At 42.4% G+C, this 23158-nt stretch overlaps 1 protein-coding gene across 1 annotated transcript; it reads right to left on the minus strand.

Moving 5' to 3' along the window:
* Window positions 1-1884: 1884 nt before the first annotated feature.
* LOC149273642 (DNA topoisomerase 1-like) lies at window positions 1885-14608 on the minus strand. Its single transcript, XM_089506071.1, has 21 exons — window positions 14576-14608; window positions 13739-13763; window positions 7885-7972; window positions 7334-7511; window positions 7159-7211; window positions 6944-7042; window positions 6587-6662; window positions 6376-6461; window positions 6177-6292; window positions 5777-5898; window positions 5548-5670; window positions 5097-5284; window positions 4737-4881; window positions 4499-4642; window positions 4231-4416; window positions 3962-4030; window positions 3697-3811; window positions 3192-3319; window positions 2987-3081; window positions 2591-2740; window positions 1885-1987 (listed from the first exon to the last, which is right to left on the minus strand). Exons 1-21 carry the CDS (start codon window positions 14606-14608, stop codon window positions 1885-1887), a joined length of 2322 nt encoding a protein of 773 aa, XP_089362197.1.
* Window positions 14609-23158: the final 8550 nt, after the last annotated feature.

Genomic DNA, 23158 nt, shown 5'->3' on the forward strand with positions numbered 1-23158 from the left:
CATCACTATGGGAGAGAAAGCTTGGCTATTTTGTGACAACATGATGAGGTACCATAGTAGATGCTCATCAAGAGGTCTCTACTAAAGAGGAAGATATGAAATAAGGTGTGTGAGATTTATTCATCTGTCAGAACCATCACGCAATGGTTTTAAAAGCATCTTTTTGTTCCTACACAGCAGTTGTATTTTTTTTTTTTTTTTTTTAAATCGCTGCAAAGTCTCTCCAAGCATTGAAAGAAGAGCCAAACTGTTGGCTACAGATAGTTAGAACTTGGAAATAAATACCTTAATACTCAGGTATAGATCTACACAGCACCTTCAGCAGTGTATAGATTACAAGAGACTTAGATACACATCATATAAGGCTGTTAATGAGACTGGGTTTATGGCCATTAGAGTTTCTACTTCGTCAGTTATATCCAAATACACAAAATAAATGACATGACACACAATGCAAGATGTAGGATTTTATTTTTAAATAACCTACATTTGATTGATGGCAAATCCATGGTAAAAATATAAGATAAAACAGAAGAAAAATAAGTCCACATAAGAGACAAATCAGCGTCCATTTTATAGAGAATTCGGGAATCCAGTCTGATGAGGATTCTAAGCAAACAAAATTCACATTAAAATTCTCTTTTAAAGTCCTTTTTCTCCTCAATACTGAAAACACAAAAGCCTTCTATTTTTTTTTTTCCAGGCCAGTTAGGAATCGTTTCGTACAAAATAACAGGACCAATGCAGTTTGTTCCAAGTGTTTACAAAAACACCATTTTTTTTGCAGCCACTACTGCAAGACCATAGCAAACATTAAGAATTTACCTTAAAATGGGCTAAAATTCAAGATTTCCCTGAACATAGTATTTCTAGATTTGTTTTTTCATGGATGTTCTAGAATGGGAAGTGGGATTAAACAAATACATAGAACAGGAGTCCACAAATGATAAATATTGCTCCTATTTTGGTCTCCATTGCACTTCATATCCACATCCAAAACCAAGAAAAAAAACCCAATCAGTAAAAAATGCAATATTCCAAAAAACCTTAAAATAGTATCCGTTTCAGGCTACCGATAGATCAAGGGGATTAAATATAAGAACAAAAAAATTTCACATTTCCAAAGAAAAAATGTTCAGCTCCCTCCCACCCTCTGGAAACCCAAAAAGCAAGCTCACATTTAATCTTGCCACAACATTTAAGTATTAAAACCAAACCTTGGCTATTGGTCTGTTTACTTCACGTTCAGTGGGTTAAAAGGAGTTAAAAATAACTCCCCGAAGCTGCCAGAAATAAAGGACTGTCTAAAGATAAGCAGAAGGAGTAACCTGGGAAAGGGGATATGTCCAGATAAAAAGGGGACAGGTATTTTATTTATTAAAATAGAAGTTATTGCAAAATTTAATGTTAAAAATGTTTCTATTTTTTTTTTTTTGCTTTTTCCTTTTTTTTTCTCATTATTTTTCTTCCTATACAGTTTTTTTTTTACATTTTTTTCTCATGTGCCTGGTGCAAGCCTCCCCTCTTAAAACAAAACAAAAAAAAATAATGCAATCACTATTTCAGGTATTTCCATTTTGTACATATGTATATATTCTTGTCCATGGGACAATACTAAAGGCAGCAAGGGGACTTTTTTTTTTTTTTTTTTCGAAAGATTCACCCAAAGTCATTCTATCATGTTAAACGTAACCTTATTTTTCACAAGTGATCTTCTTCCCCTTAATTGCTGCATATCCCCTTCCCATTAAAAAAAATAAAATAATAAATTAGGTAAAACGTAAGGCTCGCAGCACTCTTGAGTCTTTTCCGAGGCTACATCCAGGCATAAAATAAAGTTAAAATTAATCCTAAAAACTTAAGTCACATTCTTCCACGCATGCATTAAAATTCATAGTCTTCCTCTGTCATGTCAATAGCCCAGGCAAACTTCTCTCGCTGGGTTTTGTTGTAAATCTTCTCAATGGGAATACCGAACTTTTTGCACCTGCGGATAAAAGAAGAAACCCCAGAAGATCAGTGTTGGGAAGAAACCATGACAGATTTATGACCTTCATGTCACATTTGAGACAAGTCACATGGACTTCAAGTGGAACGAAGTCAAAAATCCTACAATTAGTGCTCTCCATCTCTGATTCCTTTCCTCTGGGTGGACTATTCTACAAGGCTTAATTCCACCACGGCCCAGGAGCTAAGTGTTGCCGCCTCCAACTTACCGAACGTTTGATTTGTTTACCCCAGGTCTGGACTAATTTGGTTAGAAAAAGAGGAGCAAGAAATAACGTAGACCCATAGTAATCAATATGAAAATGGCAAAGTTAGAAGCTTCATGTAAATCTAGGAGCCACTGCTGCCTGGCCCCTAGGATAAACCCTTGGCTTAACCATCACTTGAGTCCCACTAGATCTAAAGAATGGTTTTATTTGCTTGCTTTGTACCATCTGTAACCCAATAGAAGAAGCAAGCCAACGCCTTGAAAGCTACAGGAAAGTCCATCTCATACACCATTTATAATATTTCCCAGACATATGCACATGGTTAATGGAAGTGGTAAGGAAAGATTTTAACGTGCAACGCAAGGAAGTCTTACCAAGCTACAGAAATCCGCGGGTCCAGGTAGTTTAACTTGGAGGTTCCGAGAGCAATCTGTTTGTTCTCCTCTCTGTCTGTGGCTTGAACCTCCAACTTCATCAGCTGCTCCTCTATCCTTTGTATGGCTTTCTTCTTGCTCTCCACCATTCTGTATTGGTCAAAGTTTTAACTGTATTACCGTATTTTTAGCAAAAATTTAAAAGAGCACCAAGAACTAAAAACTATGCTCTCCAACAGAAAACTGGCACAAAAGCAATTGACTTGGGATTCACGTATCTGATTGCCCCTAACAGGCAGATAATTGCTTAGGAGTGACAAAGCGGACAATAAAATTCAAAAAAAACAAACAAAAAACAAACAAAAAAAACGAAAAGGTATTCGTAAGCGACCTTACTTTTTAGACTTTTCGTCCCGTTTCACCTTGGCGTCTGCTTTCGCACTCTTCAACTCTCTCCTGGCATCTGCTAACTGATCTTTCTTAGCATCAATCTGGATGGGTGAACAAGGCATAAGAGAATGACCTTTCCACCAACACCGTTCCCCATAGACCAAGTTGGAGAAAACTGGCAAAGCTAAACTACGCCTGCCATTGCACCCACCTTTGCTTGGAGGTTCATCATAGACTTCTCAAAGGTTTTGGGAGGGGCGCGCTGATGGTTACACAGAATGGCTACTGCTCTGTTGGCACGGTTGTAAGACAAGATTTTGGCAGCAACATTGTCATCCGCTGCGAAGAAAAAGTCAAAGCAGAACGTAACACCTATATCCTCTGTTTTCTATGATAATTACAAAGATACTATGATTGTTCATTCAATAAAATCAAGTAGACCGAGCAGAGTTCCACCTTATTTAAAAGGCATATGGAGAGAAGCGAGATGGAATTGTACAGGACAACAAATGGGTGGGTTGGTTGGGGTAACCCATGTTTCTATTTGGAATTTTCTATTCACTACAGACTCATGTAACTACTAAAGGCCTCTCCAACTACTGGGCAGTTATCTTATTTAGAAGGTATGATATATCACAAGCCTGTTCACTGGTAGCAGTTATACCTCCATTACACAAATAAATGAGCCCCCTCCGCCACTGGATAAATATCCTTACCGTTGGTTAGTTCCTTAAGTTGCTGCTGTAGGGTAATTGAGGCGTTGTATGTCCTGAATACTTTGGCTGTGAGTCCTTCCATCAGGTCCTGGAGATGCTTGTTCAAGATGGTTGTCTAGAAATAAGATAGTGTATAATGTAGTATAAATTTACATATATCAGGCTATCGACTATTGTGCTTATACCATAAGAGCTGCAAGATGTAGTCAACCCATAAGATTCACTATACAAAGCCAAGGCATAAATAGAAAGGAGAGAAACCTACATTGAGTCTGTCAAATAAGTCATCTTCAGGCTGCTTGTTTTCCATAAAGAGTTGCAGATTTTTGAAGACCTGGACATAGACAGAGGACAAAAAGAAGTTTATTACATTAAGAAGCAGTTTAAGAATACATATCATGGATTCTAGTTTTCAAATGTACTTTAACTGCCAGTGCTGGGGTCTGCAATTCATTTATTTAATTTGAATTTAAGACAACCAGATTAACATAACTCACCCAGACCCAAGCTTCAGTTACAGTCCTATTTACTTACCCTCTTCTCCACAGGCACCTTGTTGTAATAGCGGATGGAATCTTTACCGGGGAAATCAAATTCTACCACGTACTCCTGGCCGTCTATTTCGGGATGAAGCTTTATGTGTTCGACGCGCAATGAGCAACAACCCACGGTATCCGCAGTCTCCCCTTCCTCCTTCTCATTGCCGGCTCTCAGGGCAAGCTGGAAGAGCAAGCGGTCAGGGTCAACGGTGACAAAACCTCTTTCACAGCTCATCGCTGAACACATGAAACCACAACCTCACCTTATCAATGAAGTAGAGGGCCACTGATCTCTGTCTGGCTTTCATCTCTTTGGACTTCCAGTCTTCCCGGTAGGTATTCCGGATTTTGTCGACACACATCTTCAGCCTGCGGGCAGTTTCGTATTTCTGCCAGTCCTTCTCACCCTGCCAGAGTAAAAGATAAACGATGGATGTTTAATATCTGCAAAAGCTTGCGTTTCTTTTCTGTTAAGGAAAGTTGATACTGGACTCCCTTTACCTTGATACGAGAACTTGGGTTCAGCATTATGTATTTTATGGACCCTTGGATGTTTTCGGTCCAAGACACCAGCCAGGTGACCTTGTTGTCATGGCGGACCTCCTTCCACTTGTGACCAGGAGGAGGAGTAGGAATCTTTGAGTCTCTAGAGGAAGCAAATATGGAGGTTAAGCAAAAAAACATCTGGCAGGAACACCCGCATGCTACTGGAATACTTATCCTCTACGGAACATTAAAAGTTTAAGACAGCAACACTTTGATTGTGGTTACTGGTTGACCCAAGTTACGGCATTTAGAAAAAAAAGTGAATCCAATACACTAAGATTTCAAGTCTAGGGCAATTAGTCTTGTTGGACATACTTGCTACAGTTGATGATGATGTCCTCAGGCATAATTCTCCTCTTCAGTTTGCCCATTTTGGGGTGATCTCCTCGACCCCTGAACAGACCCGGAGGCTCAATGCGGAAGTTACCAATGCGTTCCTTGTGGTTGTCCATCACACAAAAGCCATACTCGTGTAGCAGCCGCTCATTCTCCTCCTTAATTTTCTGATGGATTAAAGAAAGCCAGAAGGTAATATATTTTCTAGATAGCAGTGAAAGGGTTTTAAATGAGCTACTTTAATTCTCCTGACTCTACATAATCCTGTAGACTTTAAAATCTATGTAAATTTAGGAAAAGTTAAAATGGACAAGTTGCTCCAGGCAACATCCATCTAGTAAGGTATCTTCAAGAATCTTTGGGTTTATTGTTCTGACAGATTGTTGGCTACCTGTGGTCCAGGACATCACTCTGGAGGTTTAAAGGGTACCTGTTTCTCCTCCTTAGACATTTGTTTCCTGGCTTCAGACTGTGCTTTGAAGTGCTGGCTCATGTCATTGAAATCACATTTGTTCAAGCTGACAATCAGATTTCGCTCATCTGCAGTCATTTCCTAAGAAAATGGCAGGTGACAAGAAGCAGCAAGTTAGAGTGAGATGCAAGTCAAAATGTGCAGAGTTGCATAAATAAAATAAGTGTAATAGCGCAATAATGCAAACCTTTTTCCAGTCCTTAAAGAAGTTTTTCCTGAAGATTTCCTTTGTAGTGTACTCATGATCCAGCATTTTAGCGAAGAATGTGGCAACCTCTTCTGCCTTGGGGCTAAGCTTTACCTTTTCACCTGAGTTGAAAGTTGACAAACCATAGTTAAACGCTAACGCATGATCATTTGAGAATCCAAAATACTCACTAACCATTTATCAAATGAACGAAATCAAACGTAAGGCATTCCCATTAATTGGTTTAGACTGGAACAATTGGTGTCTTGCTGAAAAGCGCGAGATGGACTCAAACGAGCATTTAATGAAGTAGCAGAGATGAATCTGCCCTGCAGAGCACGCAGCGACAACGATCAGAGGAGGTTCTTGCCATAAAGCGCAAGCAGCTGCCCATTCTTACCATCATAGTAAAATTTCACATTATCTGGGAGAGGTTCGTACGGTGGGGCAAACACCGGGCCTTTGTGTTCTAGGAACTTCCATTTGATGCCGTCAGCATGCCGTTCCTCCTCCCACCTATTGCAGGAAGCACAAGACAGCTGTCAGCCAATAAGCATCTTCAATGAGAAGAAACAAGGGCAATCTTACTCTAGAATTACCATTTCCACTTTTCCTCCTCTTCTTTCTTCACTTTCCTTTTCTTCCCATCTCCCTCGTGTCCTTTACCTTTGGCCTTGGGCTTGACCTTAAAAACAGAAGATACGATTACAAAAGCCCTGAAAAACGTCTCCCAACCGATCACAGAATCCTCTTAATAACTTACATAAATATATGTCCATATATAAATATGAATCCTTAATCATATCTTACCTCGTCTTCTTGCTTCCGCTTTTTTCCTTTTTTGACATCAGCTTCTGCTTTGATTTTCTTGGGCTTGTAATCAAATCTGGGAGAAATCACAAAAAAACAAGAACAGTTATTTGGCTACAAGAGATACTAGCTGATCTACATGAACTTTCACCACGCTGACCGCCTGGACCCTGACTACAAAGAGGGGTTCTTGCAGATTAAAGCTGAGAAGTAGCTACAGATTTTTTAATAACTTGTTTCAAGGGTCAGTGTATACCTTGTACCAGGACAAAAAACACAGTGAGAAGAGTTTATTGTCCAGTAAGGATAAACCACTTCCTTACAGTTCTCCCGCCATCTCCAGGTCCTTTTACTTACTCCTCCTCCTCATCTTTTGGTCTTTTCATCTTCTTGGTATGTTCTTTGGGAGGGATGATGAACCCATCATCTTCAGGCTCGTCCTTAATATGCGGTGGGCTTGAAGAGAAAGAGAGCCTTAGACTGGTTGGCCAAACCAGTAGAAGCTACAGTTACCCACCCAATCCCAGCCTGCTATGCAGACCACCCCTAGTAACCAATATCATGCAGCTTACCCAGAAAAGCCATTTTCTTTCTTAATTTTTACGCTGGCACCAGAGGATTTGTTCTGCAACAAGAAATAACACTTAGCCCACCTGCAACAGTATCAGCCGTGATAACTGGCTTTTATAGGAGCCAAACTATCTTCTCCATTTGGGCCACCAGAGAAGACTAAGCAAAGTTCAATACCTTTTCTTCCTTTTTCTTCTCTCGGTCCTTATCTTTGTGCTTGTCTTTATGTTTTTCCCCATCCTTTTCCCGATGCTTCTCTTCTTTTTCGCGGTGCTTCTCGCCGTCTCGCTCTCGGTGTTTCTCCCCATCTCTGTGTTTATCTTTATGCTTCTTTTCAGAGGGGTCCTTGTGCTCGCTGATGGGAGAAGAAGCCAAAGGCCAAGTTAAAGAGGACACACAATGTGTGAGGGCCAGATCTGGACACCAGCATGAGGCAAACATGCTAGAAAGTTTAAAAACTTTGTTCATTTTCAGTTTTCAACTACTCTTAATAATCAGGTTATAGGCCAGAGCGGGGGGGGGGGGGGGGGGTTGGGGTAGTCCTTCACAAGTGTAGGGAGATCAGTCTGTCACCGATAGCTGGGTAAACAGAAGATGCAAGATCCACCTAAAATAAAGGTATGGGGACCTGATCAGGTGAAGTTACCAGAAGCACCGAGGAGGTTATTAACTATGGCCTGGGAAGCCATGGATCCAGTGACCCCACTCGTGGAGAAAGGTCTCCTCACCTGTTGCTGTGCTTGGATTTTTCCCGGTCTTTGTCTTTCTTGTGTTCTTTGTGACGATGTTCTTTGTCTTTCTTATGTTTGTGAGAGTCTGTCAGGGGGCAAAAGGGGAAGAAAAGCCATAAAAAAAAGATACATGAATGGTTAGAACTGGGAATGGGGAAAGTTGGTCCAGATACTTCAAATTTACAGAGAGGACCAAGAATTTAGCCTTGGACCATTTTCTTCTTTATGGGGGAGACGACCAGTGTGTGTATTTTATATTAAAGGGGGACATACAATAGTGGGGTCTTAGAAAACAGAAGGGAGAGGGTACATATGTTTTCATATATAAATATTTCATCAGGTTTGGAGGGGGACACGAAAAACGGGCTCCTATATTTTTGACCCCTGCCTTAACATTCTAGAGCGTGTGGTGTAATAAATATATATTTCAGTGGAACAGCACCTTTAAAATGTCACATTAGAAGCCTGAATGTAAAATCCTTTATCATCCACGAAGTAACATAGGACGGTGGATTTCCATTGCTTCAGACATTTCAGAAGGTCAAATGCAACTGATCCAGCATGGATCTTCCGACAACGCAGATCTTGGTATAGAGTGCTTTGGAAACTATGACCCCCCGTAAAAAAAACTAGGACATGTCAGTAAGGAGTTAAATTGCACGAACACCCCACTAACAAGACCGGACTGGAAGCTTTAATAGGACAAGTGTGTTTTTTGTATGAAACAGAGGGAAAAATGAGTATTCAATTTATGGTATTGTTATTAGTTTATATTTTTAAATGATTTTATGTCTTTATAATGTCTTCTCATGAGCCGCAAGAAGTATTACACAGAAGGGCACAAAAAGTTGGGGTTTTTTTTCACTCCAAACTCCTGCTTAATCAAGGAAGCCCGAAAGAAAACATTCAAAAATGTATCCCAGGCTCCTACGTTCAAAAACTTTTGAACTGCGCATTCGAGGTATCCATGGCTAGAGGGCACAAAAGCTTGCATAGCCAGCGAAAGGACAAGAGAAGAAAAGCTGTCTCCCTTAACATTTCGAACCCTTTGGCTATGGTTATGCCTGAATTCCTCACTAAGGAAGCCCCTAGACCGGATGAACATCGCATCAATGGTGTCCGGAAGCAAAGAAATAGATTTGGTGCCGTGAGGTCCAGAGATTACGACATGGTGGCCACCACCACCCAGATGCAACCTGATCCAAAACATCAGTCTGCGAGACACTCCAGGTCCAACATATCTAATACAGAATATTTAAGCCACAAGACGTGACTAAAGAGACAACTTCTAAGAACAGATAACTTCCCGTTAATGTGCATCGGGTGAGCCGAGCTAGGAACAGGTTCAGGTCTACTGCGCCCAAAGCCAGGAGATGTTAAGCATTTCCACAGACGCTGCAATCCACGGCTTCCATATTTATAGCAACGGATCTATTTAACTAAAACCCATTTCTTTATGGACATGGCAGACAACGCTCAGAATGTGTCCCTGCAGTCAGTACAGCAATTTACTGAAGGCTCAACCCTTCATCTACATTTCCAGGCCTGCTTATAAAGCTCCAACACATGCCATGGCGCTGTATAGTTGATCACATGCCATAAGCAGCGACATTACTACTTTATACAGGAGAACATCTCTGGTAAGATTTCAGAGGAGCTAAAAGGTGGTTATCAACTCGCATTACTCTCAGTCAACATTTGATGAAGGTTGACTGAGGCTTTTATTTTTACAGCCGAAGAGCTACCTGTTGGCTGTCCCTGATCTAGAAGGGTAGGTAAAGTGTCCATGACATCACCTAGCAAACCCCAGCTCAACTGCCCCCTCCTCCTAAATAGAGGCCCCTAGGCAAGAAGCAGCGGGTCCACAACCCTGTATTGAATAACTAGCCCAGCCTACGCTTCCAAATAACGTAGCCCTTCGGAAAGGTATTAAAAATATAAAGTCTTAAAGCTGCATAATTCATAAAATTATATTATGTATAAACCTGAAAAGCAATCTGTAAATAAAGCCACTTAAAGCCTGACGACATGTGTGCTACGGTATGATGTAATAACGCAGGCAGCACTTTCTAGAAGCACCGTTGGCGGCCGTCACCCTGTAAGCATCAGGAGGTGACGAAGTGCTCAATTATCTAAAAAGGCAAGACGGTCGGTAAAGCATCTCAGCAGAACGGGACCCCGCAGAGCGACTCGATGCGAACGAGAAGCTAGCAGCCAATTAGAAAGACAGGTTTCCTAATGGGGGGGATCCAGATCACGGACACACGCTGAGGCGGAAAGAAAGGACAGAACGCCAGCTACACTTCCAGCTGCGCTCTATGGTATTGGGAACACTAGTATCTCAAAGAAGGGTTACAGGGCGAGAGTGAAAAGGGGTTTACTGGTATGTTAGAATCGTTATCTAGCGCTGCTACAGGTCCCCAAAATTGGGCTGCTTCCGTTCTAAAGCTTGTGACAATGGCTTCAAACAAGCAAAATGAAGATTCTTTAATATAAACTTTAAGTGATCGGTGCTCAGTTTGCACATCCGTAGTCCACACAGCTCTCACCCAAACCAATATGGTAGACGGTCCATAAAGATTCTGTTTGCCCCGAACTAATGGGTTACCAGCCTGGGTCACCAGGCCATATTAAAAGGCCTACTTTGACATTAGTCATGACCTGCTAACTGGGCTTGGTACCCAGAGACTAGGCCGTACAATGGACTTCTCCAACCGGCTGGACATTAACCCCTGCTCTAAGTAGACAGCCCCCCTATTACTTTGAAACCAACCGTTAACATCTTTTCCCATTCCTCCCAACTATCCCCCTTTGCACAGGACAGGTAGAGCCAAGCCGGATTCAGAACCGCAATACTGAGGATCTGATTTCATCCTGTGGTGCCTGGGACACCGGAGAATGTATACTGCACACGTGCACAGTAGCACTGCCAGTTTGAGCGACCGCTACCTTCCAAGGTCCTCCTATTCGCCAGGGTTAGAAGTTGGGGGGGGGGGGGGGTGTTATTCTAATACTGTGTATTTATCCTGTCAGGGTACCTACCAACACGAGCCAAGCAGATTTCTGTTGCTTGAAACAGAAGTAAAAGTAAAGTTTTTGCACAGGCGTCCATGGCTTCCTCTTTTCTAGCGTGATTTACAAGCAGTGCCATTTTATGTGTAGTCTTCCCCGGCCAGACTCCGGACACAGCAATATGTGACTTGCACAGGGACACTTTACCTCATTTTTACAACGCAACCGATGTGTCCTGATCGCCATGAGATCTAGCAGGACAATGGTTAGGTGAGCACACGCAAGTTACACACAGGAATAAAGTCAACACACACACCTTACAGCCAAAGGACGACAAGAGGACATAAAACATTCCTGAAACAAATGAGCACGATGGCTCTTCCCATTCCTTCGTCTTGTGCGGTCAATTATCGGTACTTTTGGGGGCAAGTGACAACTCATTCGGGTTTATTCCATAAAGGGAGTCGCGGTTTCAATTCTCCCGCTTTCCTAGTTATGATGAAGGGCCGACGCTCACAAGTTTCTCCAGCATGAAGGGCTGAACTGGCCATGCATAATGTATAGTTCAATGAGTAAGGAGACTAAAAAGTGACAGATTTAACTATACATTATACTAGACTGGTCAAGCTCGTCTTACAGCAGAAGCTCACTGGGGTTAGACTGTTAATGTATAGTGAAGCCAAGGAGCTGAACCACAATGCACCTTTGAGTGAATAACTCCCTATACATTTCACCAAGTAATGCCCAAAAACAATTAGATGGTAGGAGCTCAGCCATTTAGTAAAATACAGAGACACCTAAAGTTCATAGACTCCCATTATGTAAAACGTTTCTTCATACTCTTTCTACTTTCTCCATACTCTCGATTCTACTACAGGTTTTGTGGTATAGCAGACAGAATCTATATGGGGGAAAGAAAGTATAACTCTTGGGTTATATCAAACCCCAAATCCTGCATTCTTCACCATCATGCTTCTAACTAAAAAGTCTTCAATAAGCTGCATTGTGATATTTTCTTTATACCGCTAAGCTATTACCCATGCCTTTAAACAAGGGTCTTCAGCCATACTACTGGCGGCCAGAGGAAAAAAAAAAATAACAGACAAAAAACACACCTAAAAATCATGGTTGTACATAAGCTCCAGAAAGTGGGATGATGCCTTTCCCAAAGTCTCACGTTACTGGTGGGCTATAATGGGATAGACCTTCTACTTATTAGACAAATGAGGAACCGACTGTCATGGAGAGAAACGTAGGGCAGTGGCCCACCTCCATAAGGTGTTGGACAGCTCTAGATTACCTCCCTGTTAACTTTATCAGGAATCAGCTCAGCCTCTAAGTTGTCCTGTTCTAGAAGACCAATAGGTCTCCTCGACATCACGAGTTGTTTCCGACGTTCTCTCCAAGATAAAGCTGTGAGAATTACCCGACAAGTTACAGGAACCCAAGAGGCCATAAGCCTTCATTACGAGGAGACACCACGGACCTTATAACGTAGTGAGCGATGTAAGGAGAAAGGAGTTTGCAGTCTGTTGTAAAGTTCTAAAGACCTCCGAAACCGGTGGTAGGAGCTATCCTTATAGCGACAGCAGAAAGCACGACAACGCTTCGAATCAAACGTCCATCGCAAGCCACTCACCACAGGACAACTCACAGCCACCACAAACGAACCAAGTGTCCCACCAAGTTTTAACCCCTAAAGCCGTCATTTCCGGGAACTATATGGTCAGAGGAGCTTTCAAGCTGCTCTCGCCGGCCTCAATTCACAAGTATTAAATTGTTTAAATTAATTAACTCGATTATGCATAATTTAATTTTTGGGGGTAAGTTTGGAGGTCTTCTAGTGATTTCCTATTGCCAAATTTTAGTAAAGGAACAAAAAAACAACAAGTTCACAAAATACAGTTTATTTTTAGAGCTTCAACCTTCAGCAGCCACCTAACTCAACCAAAATGTGTATAATAATAATAATATTAATAGAAATAATCTCAAGCACATATTTACATTATCCCATCAAGTTTATTTGTATTCTCAAAATTCAAAGTAAAAATAACTTTATATGTATCCCATTTGTGTACATTTTGTCTCCAGCTATAAAGGAAAAACAAGTAATTTTTTTTTTAAATAAAATTTTGGCGCTCATATAAAATAAAATGTACAGCTATGCCTGACTCCATATATTAAACGTGATGTGTAGGTAGAGGTTGTAGGAATGCCTGTACACAGCACACGTCTTCATTACGCTTAACAGTTATTTGTTAAAGAAGCAGCTTTTCTGCCTTTTAATGGAGAAAACGGCTGGAAATGGCTTAAAAATACAAGTGTGAGCGAGTGTGGTGCTCGCAGGGTGTCAGCCATCAGTCAGCAGCCATGTCAGACCCGCAGCCCAGGCCCTGAGACACACACAGCCTCTCTCACACAGACACACGGAGAGAAAAAGAAAATGGCGCAGAGACTAAGTCCCCACCGACTGAAAGCCGACTTTCAGGCGAGGAAATCGAGGGCAAAACGAGGCCTGGGAGGGCGGCCGACACCGTCGTGGGGCAGATCGGTTCGGCCTGAAGGGAAATAAGGGGTCCGATGGGGGTTATAACCCCGGACTGAGGAGATTAGAGGGGCTAGAGGTGAACAAAGGGGCCGGTGAGCGAGCAGACGGGACTTAGTCTCTGGACGCCATGTCTGCCCTTTCTAGAGGAGGAAGGAGAGAAGGAGGAGGAGAGGGGGGGAGGGAGTGGAAGAAGAAAACAGGGACCCGGACCCCGAGAAAACCCCACAAAGAACACCCCGAATTACACACCAGACCTCCGACTACCGCCCCGGGGACCCCAGAAATACTCACCGTTTGCCCGAAATTCTGAATCGATCTGCGGAAAGGGAGACAGAAATAATCAGGGACTGACCTTACAAAGGGGAGGCTAATTACTGACAATAGGGGTGTCCATCGACACCCCTAAACTTATACCCCCGGCTAATCGGGTGCGGTTCCTTTAAAACTACAAGCCTGGGGGGAGAGGGTCCTATAGATTAGTGTGGAGAGGCAAAGACCACCTATACCCCCAGAGTCCTGCCATAAACCATGAATAGGGTTACACATCTAGAAGGGGTTTGGGGGTAACAGTAATACACCTGATCTACCCCCCCAATTTCACTAATAAGAGGGGTCTCCAGGTACCCCCAGCCCCTTCTCAAGCCTTGTCTATGTACAAGAAGTTACATTGTAGCCTGCAAAGTAAGTCAAATATCTTATGTTACAACAATAAGGGATCGAGAAGGAGAAAGTGCGGATTGGGGCAAATGGAAATGCACTGGATGTGCGTGGGGGCAACTAATAACTATAGTGCGGATACAATAGGAAGTTAGAATGGATCAAGGCGTGGAAAACTAGGGGCAAAGCTGGTGATTTGGGGTCAAGACAGGATCGGAATTAATAGGGTTTGAGCGATGACATAGATGGTTACATTTTTCTAGGAAGTCTTTCATGGGATGGGGGTTGGGGAGGAATAAAAATAATCGAATGCTCTCCTGGTTAAGGATTTGTATAGCAAACTGATCCAGAAATATTAAAAATGATCTAGATTGAGTCTTTTAGGGGCTCCCCGGCGGGGGCTACAGGAGATCTGATCAGCCATGTGGTTTGGGGTCAACTCTGTGGGTTTATTGGGGCAGCTGGACCTACCTGTAAATCGTTTTGGCCGTAATCCCCAGACATCCTCAGAAGGTGTAGGGGGATTAAAAACCCAAGAGTTGAATGAAGGATCGCAGCAGGAGCAGAGAAGACCCAGAGAATCAGACGGGCTTTTCTGACGGTATCGTGTGGGTTTAGGGAGAGAGCCGGTCGGGGTGCGCCGAGAGCGGCAGCTCCAGCAAAATGAGAGTGGGCAAGACACACTCAGCGAATTGTGTAACTAAGTCCCTATTTCGCCTCAGTGCGCAGGCGCATCAGGATTTAAAAGGACAGGGAGGGATTTCCAACTGAAGCCCCTCCCCTTCCGCCGGTCGGTCATCTGCTAACAGTTTAGATTTTAGAACGGCGGTGTAAGCCGGCCGGTTAGTAAGACGTTCGGTGACGTCGGGGGCTACTGCGTTGCCGTAGCAACCGCATTTGCTTCGCAGATTTATTGGCTTCTGCACCCTAATTCTATACTATTTAAATCAATGCAATAAAAAATACCTGTTAAAACGGCAAAATAAATAAATAGTGTAATGCAGTGTTTTGTAAACCTATCTATCTAGGGTAGTAGGAAAGTGGAACAGCTTCCCAGCAGATGCTATCTATCGATCTATTGCTCTATAAATCACCAGTATGGCACTGTATCAATCAAAACATGGATTACATACTCCTCCATGCCAAACGCATGTTGGCAGAGCTTTGATTTTATTCAGAAACTAATAAACTTTTTCGTTTTCTATGGCGACAACCTATCAGTGCCTGCTTGTGTCATGTGATGTGTTCCCAGAAAAAAATGAGTCAAAATTTTACCTGATCTAATTATTATTATTATTCTTATGTTTTATTTATGTAGCGCCAACAATTTACAGAGCGCTTACAAAACATATATTAGAGGGAATGACGAGATTAGAATTGACAGACTAAGACACACGGATACATTAGGTGTAGAGGCTCGGCTCGTAAATTTATAATCTAGAGGGAATGGGGTGAGGACAAGCATAAAAACCAGAGAGGTGAGAGGTAGTGTGGGGTAGAGGACTGCATTGGGAGGCGGACCGTCTTGCTGGTGTTGCGGGCGGGAGTGGGAGGTCAGACGCTGTACCTGCGGGTCATGCAAGACTGCCTTCGCGCTGCTCCCTTACAGTGACTCTTATCTTGCTCTGCCCAGGAACAAAGTGGAGTCACGTGATGTGACGTCACTTCCTGTGACTCCGCCTTGTTCCTGGGCGGAGCAAGAGAAAGGACGCTGTGAGGGAGCAACTCGAGGGCAGCCATGCGGAACTGCGCGGGAAATCTGCAGTTCAGGTAAGGAGGTGGGCGTGATTGACCACAAATGTGGCGGGATTGGGCACACATGATGCTGGCAGGGTGGAACCACCCACATTGCTGGAGCGGGACGGGATAAAAAATCAGTGGGAGCAGGGGTTCTATCAGTGACAGAGAAGTTCTAGCAGCTAAGATGGTGTCTCTGAAGAAGTGGGTTTTGAGATGTTTCTTGAATGTCGGGAGGGAGGGTGAATGCTGAAGGTTCGGTGGAAGTAGATTCCAGAGATATGGGGCAGCTCGAGTGAAATCTTGTAGACGGGAAAAGGAAGAGGTGATGAGTGAGGAGGAGAGCCTTACCCCATGGTAAGAACGTAAGGATCGAGTAGGAGAGTATTTGCTTATGAGGGCAGAAATGTATGTAGGAGCAGTGTTTTGGGGGGTATTATTGGGGGGCAGTGTTATGGAGGAGCAGTGTTATGGGGAGGCAGTGTTATGGATGGCCTTATATGTCGGTACCAGGATTTTAAATGTAATTCTAAAGGTAATTGGGAGCCAGCAGAGGGTTTCACAGAGGGGGGAGCAGATATATTTCAGGAGAATTCAGGTAGTAGAGTGGAGATGGAGGGAGAGAAGATAATGAGTTCAGTTTTAGAAAGATTAAGTTTCAGGTAGCGTTGTGACATCCATGAAGAAATAGCAGACAAGCAATTGGTAATACAGGACAGGAGAGATGGAGAGAGATCAGGAGAAGACAGGTAGATTTGGGTATCATCTGGGTCTCCAGGTAACCACGGAGAAACCGCGAGTCCCAGGAGCGGTGTTACACCACGCCCACTTCCCCTCCAAAAATGCAACTTTCAGCAGGACCATCCACTACTGTCAGTGGGACCACCCACCAATGTCAGTGGGACCGCCTACCCCCATTCTGAAAGGGGAGGGCTCTGGGTAGCCGGAGCCTGAATGTTCCCAGGTATGTACATTAATTTACAGGAACTCATAAATAAAGCATGAGAAACATCATTGTAAGTGCTGTTTGATGCTTTTGCCACCCCCCAAAAAGTTTTTAATCATGTAAAAGTTTGCGGCCTATTAGACAACAAGATGTTGGATGCCGTTTGCTGCATGAGTATTTACACATTTACTAACAATACTATGATTGGTGATCACTGAGAATGCCAGAGGACAATGGGTAGGCAAATACTCTACTGAAATGTAAAAGTCTGTAAAATGAATAATTATTTAAGATAAAGGATTAAGTAAATTACTTACATACTTAATGCTTTAATAAAAAATATTGGGCGTGGTGGGAGTTCCCCTTTAACATACATTTCATGTTTTGGATCAGTAGGGCTGCACCTTTTAGGACAAGAGCATTTCCAACTTCTACTGTGTTTGTTCAGGAGTACAAATTCTCTCTCCCCAACTACATATTGTTAATTTTCTCGGGACAAGCAATACTTTCTTTGAAAACCATACTCATATATGATGTCATATCCCTGTGCTCAGCAAGGAAGCCAGGCACACTTTTGAGGGAGCTCTGATGTGAAGGTCTGTATGAACAGAGTTTGCGCTCCCACCACAGGATCACAGGTAGGGAGATAAAGAGAGAGAAGGAAGATAGTGAGAGAGAAGGAACACGGTGAGAGGGAGAAAGGAAGGCATTGGAAGAGGAAAGGAAAAGAGTGAGAGAAAAGGAACAGAGGGAAAGGAAGAAAGAAGAGAGATAGTGCTTTGAAAGTGCATGAAGGAAAGCTTGTATGTTAGGGCAAGTAAGAGTGTGTTTTGTATTCTAGGATGTTTGTGTGTAAGGGCTAGTGTGAATATGTGTGTGTGTATGGACAGTTGTGTTTGAGTGGACGGACAGGCATGTGTGTGTATGGCCAGGTGTGTGTGCGGGCTGCCCTGCTGGATCTGCACCGATCCTCTGTAAGTGGTATTATTGTGAAGTGTATAGCTCAACCACGAGGCAGTAGACCACACACGCTCACAGAGTTGGGCTGCTGAGTCCCAAAACCTGTAATGTGTAAGAATCCCCTGTCCTCTGTAAGGTTCCAAATTGCCTCTGGAAGCAATATCAGCACAAGCAGTGTCAGTGGCATACTTAAGGGCCACAGTCTGACCTTGGTTCCACTTATCAGAGGGTGCAACTGGCTCACAGACGTCCCAAACCTCACAGAAATTCCCTTTTTCTCAATGTCCCCGTCCCTGAATCATACAAAGACGCTTTAGACAATTGTGTAGAGTAAATGGCTATATTTACCTGTAAACAGCACCACATGGAGTTATTTTCTGTACTAAACTATAAAATATGGCATTTTGGGAATGTCTGGGTATTGCATCACTAGCAGTGTTTTTTGTACTTTCTCAGCCTAGCTGCTCCCTCATACAACTCTTCATATGTTCCAGGACATCAACAGCCCCGATTTGCCATCTCTCTCCCTTATTTTATGCACCACTGTACCTAGGGGCATTTTAAATGAACTGGCCCTAACATTCCTTGGGGTATTAAGTCTTTTATAGCCAAGTTTTTATACCAAACGGTGGAAATCAGATAGTTTTAATAAGGGTCTCCATGAAGACTTTTTAAGGGGTATAGCTATTCTACAATAAGTTGCCTTTATTCAAGCTAGTATTTTTGAGAGTCTGACCATTTTCCCTATGATTGGAGTATATATATATATATATATATATATATATAGATAGATATATAGCTTGTTTTTTTTTTGCTATTGATGGACATTTCTAGCTGCAACATAATTACAAAAGGGTATTCTAACAATGAATTAGCCTTTTAAACTTAAACTTGGATCAGCGAACAGAATGTTGGAACACAGGAGTGATGGGAGTGATAAAGGGCCATTGGAACACAGGAGTGATGGTGTGATAAAGGACCATTGGAACACAGGAGTGATGGGAGTGATAAAGGGCCATTGGAACACAGGAGTGATGGTGTGATAAAGGGCCATTGGAACACAGGAGTGATGGTGTGATAAAGGGCCATTGGAACACACAAGGAGTGATAGGAGTGATAAAAGGGCCTCTTTACATCTATGAAAATATTACTTTAAAATCAGCTGTTTCCAGCTACAATAGTCATTTACAACATTAACAACATCTGTGCTGTACTTCTGATCCATTTCATGCTTTTTTCCTAAAAACCAATAAAAATGACCCAAAACTTTTGAAGGATAGTGTGTGTGTGTGTGTATGTATCTCTCTCTCTCTCTATATATATATACTGGCAATAAGCCCACAAAAGCCACCTTACACGTCCTTCACAAGTGACAAAGAGTCCGCCTTCTGAAACTTGGTGGAACTGTCAACATTACACGAAGCGTTCGTCTTTGGGACACAATTTCCTCTGTCCCTCTTTCCTCCCTTTCTTTTACTAGGTTCTGTGGGTATCTACAGCTCTACAAGTCACGATGATATGTATAGAAACAGTAGATCATGTGTATAGAAATGAGTTTATGAGTAAAAAAAACACATTATTCTTCAAAAGCCCATAAATAACTACTAATAGGTTACAAAGTCACATTAAAGTAATTGTTAAATCCTGCCCCTAAGCGCCCCCCCTAAAACAACTGCCCCTTTTGGTGGTGTTGGGAAGTATATAAATCACGAAATTATACATTTTCTGCTCTCCCTGGATATTTTTTTTTGATTAAGGACCCTATAGGTCACTTGATAGCAGGTAAGCAAACACTTGTTTCCATTCAGTGTTTTCTCTTAATAACTTCCTGTTTCCTGTTATTTTCCTGGTATTTAAGAGGTTAACGGCTATTTCTCACAGTCAGTGAAAATGTGTTGGCAGCCGTCACATGACTAGGCTCTTTATCCTGTAAGCAGTAGAGCTGCCAGGTGGTTGTTATCACAATTCACTGAGTGTGTGTGTGTGTGCGCATGTGTGTGCATGCGTGTGTGTGTGCGGGCATGCGTGTGTGTGTGTAGTAGATTTTGTACTGCAGGATATTTGGGGTAAAGCTTCCAGCCAAGGAAAAACAGACAGAATTTAAAGTAACCAATGGGAACCTCACTTCCAGGGCATGTTGCGTTGTGAATGGTGCCTGTTAGCCATAGGGAGGGGCAGAGAGGGTGGTTTGGTGAATGACTTGCTCGTATACAGGAGCATGTGACAGTCTTACCCATTTCAATGCCACCAGTATTAGTAATGATAATAATGATAATAACGATGTCCTAATAAACCAGGGGAGGGCTGCACCTTCTGGCCCAAGGGCAGTTAAAGTGGCCCCCAAGCCCCCCTGTAAATTACACACATACTTACACACGCACTCATTGCACATACACACTCTCACACTACCACATACACACTCACAAACACACTAACACACACTTGCACATACACGCACATTAATATACACTTACGCACACATACTTACATATGCATACACATTAATACACAAAGTAACACTAACATACTCACTCCCTCTCACACGCTTACACTGGTATCTATCTCTATATCTATCTATCTATCTATCTATCTATCTATCTATCTATCTCGTTTTTACATGGACCTATGTATTAAATTATTAGTTGGAGCTGTGTTGGACATAAAAGAGTCGGTGTACAAGTTTGCCAGATAAGCACAGTGTTTCCCATCTCGGCCCTGTAGTAATTAAAATCTGTCTACCTTGGTATGATGGATCAGCCTCTCGCTCCTCCCTGGAGGGGCTAGTGATTTGTGCCCCCGTATTATTGCTACAGGGAGGTTGGGGTGAATGCCGGGGAAGGGTGGAGGGCACGAGGTAGCCTTTTTTTATAACAGACAAAACCTATTAAAATTAAACAAATGCATGTGATCCCTGCCCCATGAAATGAATTATTACATCATAGTTTGTCAGGCTATGTATGCAAATGTTGGGGTGTTTATTTGCAAGTGTTTATGTCTATCTATCTATCTGTCTGTCTGTCTGTCCTATACTATGAATGCAGTGAAGTGAGCATCCAACAGTGCATGTGTTGGCGCCTTGGTGTTCGTCTCTGCCCTCATAGAATTGAGGTAAGTAAAGCTTCTGCAGAATCCCCCTATGCATTTGCTCCTTTCCCCCAAGTTATTTGCGGTGCAAGAGATGTGTCCTGCCAAACACAGCACCGTGCACACGCCTAGACCAGCCATCTGGTACCATGGGTCTGTGCCAGATCAGGTGCTGCAGCGTGCGGCCAGCGGCTGGATATTCCCTGCCGCAACGCAGCTACGCTTATCCAGCAGTCAGCTCCTCTTACGTCATCAGGTGGCTGCTGGCCTTAAAGTGCCAGGGCCGCCTCGTTATTTCCAGTCCAGCCCTGTCCTGAGCAGTGTTTTTTGGGGAAGCTGCAGTATTTGTAAGTAATTTTCTCATTTAGTTTTTCACATTATTTTACGTGAGATTTTGTTTTTTTTTCACTTTATGATTGTGTAAGCGAGCGCTCTGCTACCCATGCTTGGGAAGCGTTTCCATTGATTTTAATAGTAGCACCCTTCTGATGGTGATTGGCTGCTTCAAACAACCACGCAGTGGCAAGAATTGTTGCACCACCGAGGAGGAGGGCATCTGCTGCTGCCGGGCTGCAGCTACTTCATCAAGTTTTGAAAGAACCCACGGAGTTCTTTAATATGCATTCTTCATTAGAGCTGGTGTCCCTCTAAGTAGTCCTTTCCGTTTAAAATAAATATCTTGAAATCAATCAAAGGAATTGAGAAACAAAATACATTTAGTAATGTTAAAAATAATTAATTCATCATTTTAGATATTTTAGGATGAACACACAGATCAAACAAAGTGCTTGTGTCCCTTTAAATCTACAGTGTGTGTGTGTGTGTGTTTTCTTCAGCAGTTTGTTGTTTTATACTGACATCTAGTGGCCATTGTGTGTAATAACATGTTTTCATGCCCACTGTGTGCCATTGATGAATGCCCATAGCACATCAGACCTGTATGTGGCTTAACTGATGCCTCCTGGGAATAAAGTCTAATATTATTTGCAAATACACCAATAATATCGCAGTTACCCTATCAGTATCCTGCGATTGTGCTTAAATATAGTGTGTAAAGAGTGGCAAAAATGTATGTGGCTCCGTATACAATGCACAGGATTTAGCAAAAATGAATGTATGCATGCTAGATAATAAGCACTGCCAACAAAAATACACAGTTTACATGCTTGTGGAAAGTCCAACGGCATGCAATGTAAGCAGAAAAAAGTAGTGTTTGGCCACACGGGTGTCATCTGGCGGCTGCCAGGGCCACTTGGCATCGCCTATCTGGCCCTGCTTGGATTTGCCCACCTTACAAGAGGGGAAGGCATCTATATCATTAAACATGTATTTATCATGCCAATGGTTTCCTAGCAGGACCAACGTATTGGACTATGTAACGATATACTGTCATAAATATGTTATGGCACAAATAATTTTATTAAGCCACTCAATAGCTGGTTCTATACACCCGGAATTAATGAATCCTGAATTGAATATAATTAACAATAAATTAACAAGTTCGCAAAAACAATTAAATCCCTGAAGGATAGAAGTAGGAAGCGTCGGGATTTAAAAATGAAATTTAATTAATCCCAAACGGCCAGTTTGAAAGAGATTATGTTACGAAACTGGGAAAACCAAACGTGAAATAAAATATATATATTACTTTATGTGCTATTTTAAAACACTTTAGTCTGTAAATAAACACATTTTTATATTTTGATGATGAACTTAATTAATTCTGGATTTATGAACCTAGTTTTATGATCTTTGATGCAGAACCTTTGCCGGAGTGAAATGCATCAGATTTTTTTCCTTCTTCTTCTTTTTCATCCTTGGCTGCCTATTTTGCTACCAAACTGCAGTTTTTAAACTTTTGACAGTTCCGGTAATTTATCTAAATCATGAATACATTGGTTATTCCCCAGAAAAACCCAAGCCCTGCGTTGGGAGTGTTTTACCTGCGGAGGGCCACGCGTTTCCTTCCAGATCAATGCTTAGATCACTTCATTAATAAAGACGGAAATCGCCACCGGTTTGCAACATATCCCCGATGTGTCTCGTCCCTGCATGTTTTCCATACATCACAGCCCGCTAGCCATTAATCAGTATCAATTTGTCATCTTTACCCTCACCCCGTCCACTTCCAAGCATAATAATTTGGGAATGAATCATGTCTGTGGAGCTACGCTGAGCTTCGCCCGGCCCACATCATCCACCCCATTTATAGTTATTTTTCAACAATAACCCCATCAACTAAGCCGTGATTTATAACTGTATAAGAGAAGGTGGGGATAATATAAAATAATGGCCGGTGTGTATTTATATATATATATAGGTCCCAG

Source organism: Sceloporus occidentalis, unplaced genomic scaffold (assembly GCF_023333645.1).
Source record: "Sceloporus occidentalis isolate IW3139 unplaced genomic scaffold, rSceOcc1.0.p SCAF_362, whole genome shotgun sequence".
NCBI lineage: Eukaryota > Metazoa > Chordata > Lepidosauria > Squamata > Phrynosomatidae > Sceloporus > Sceloporus occidentalis.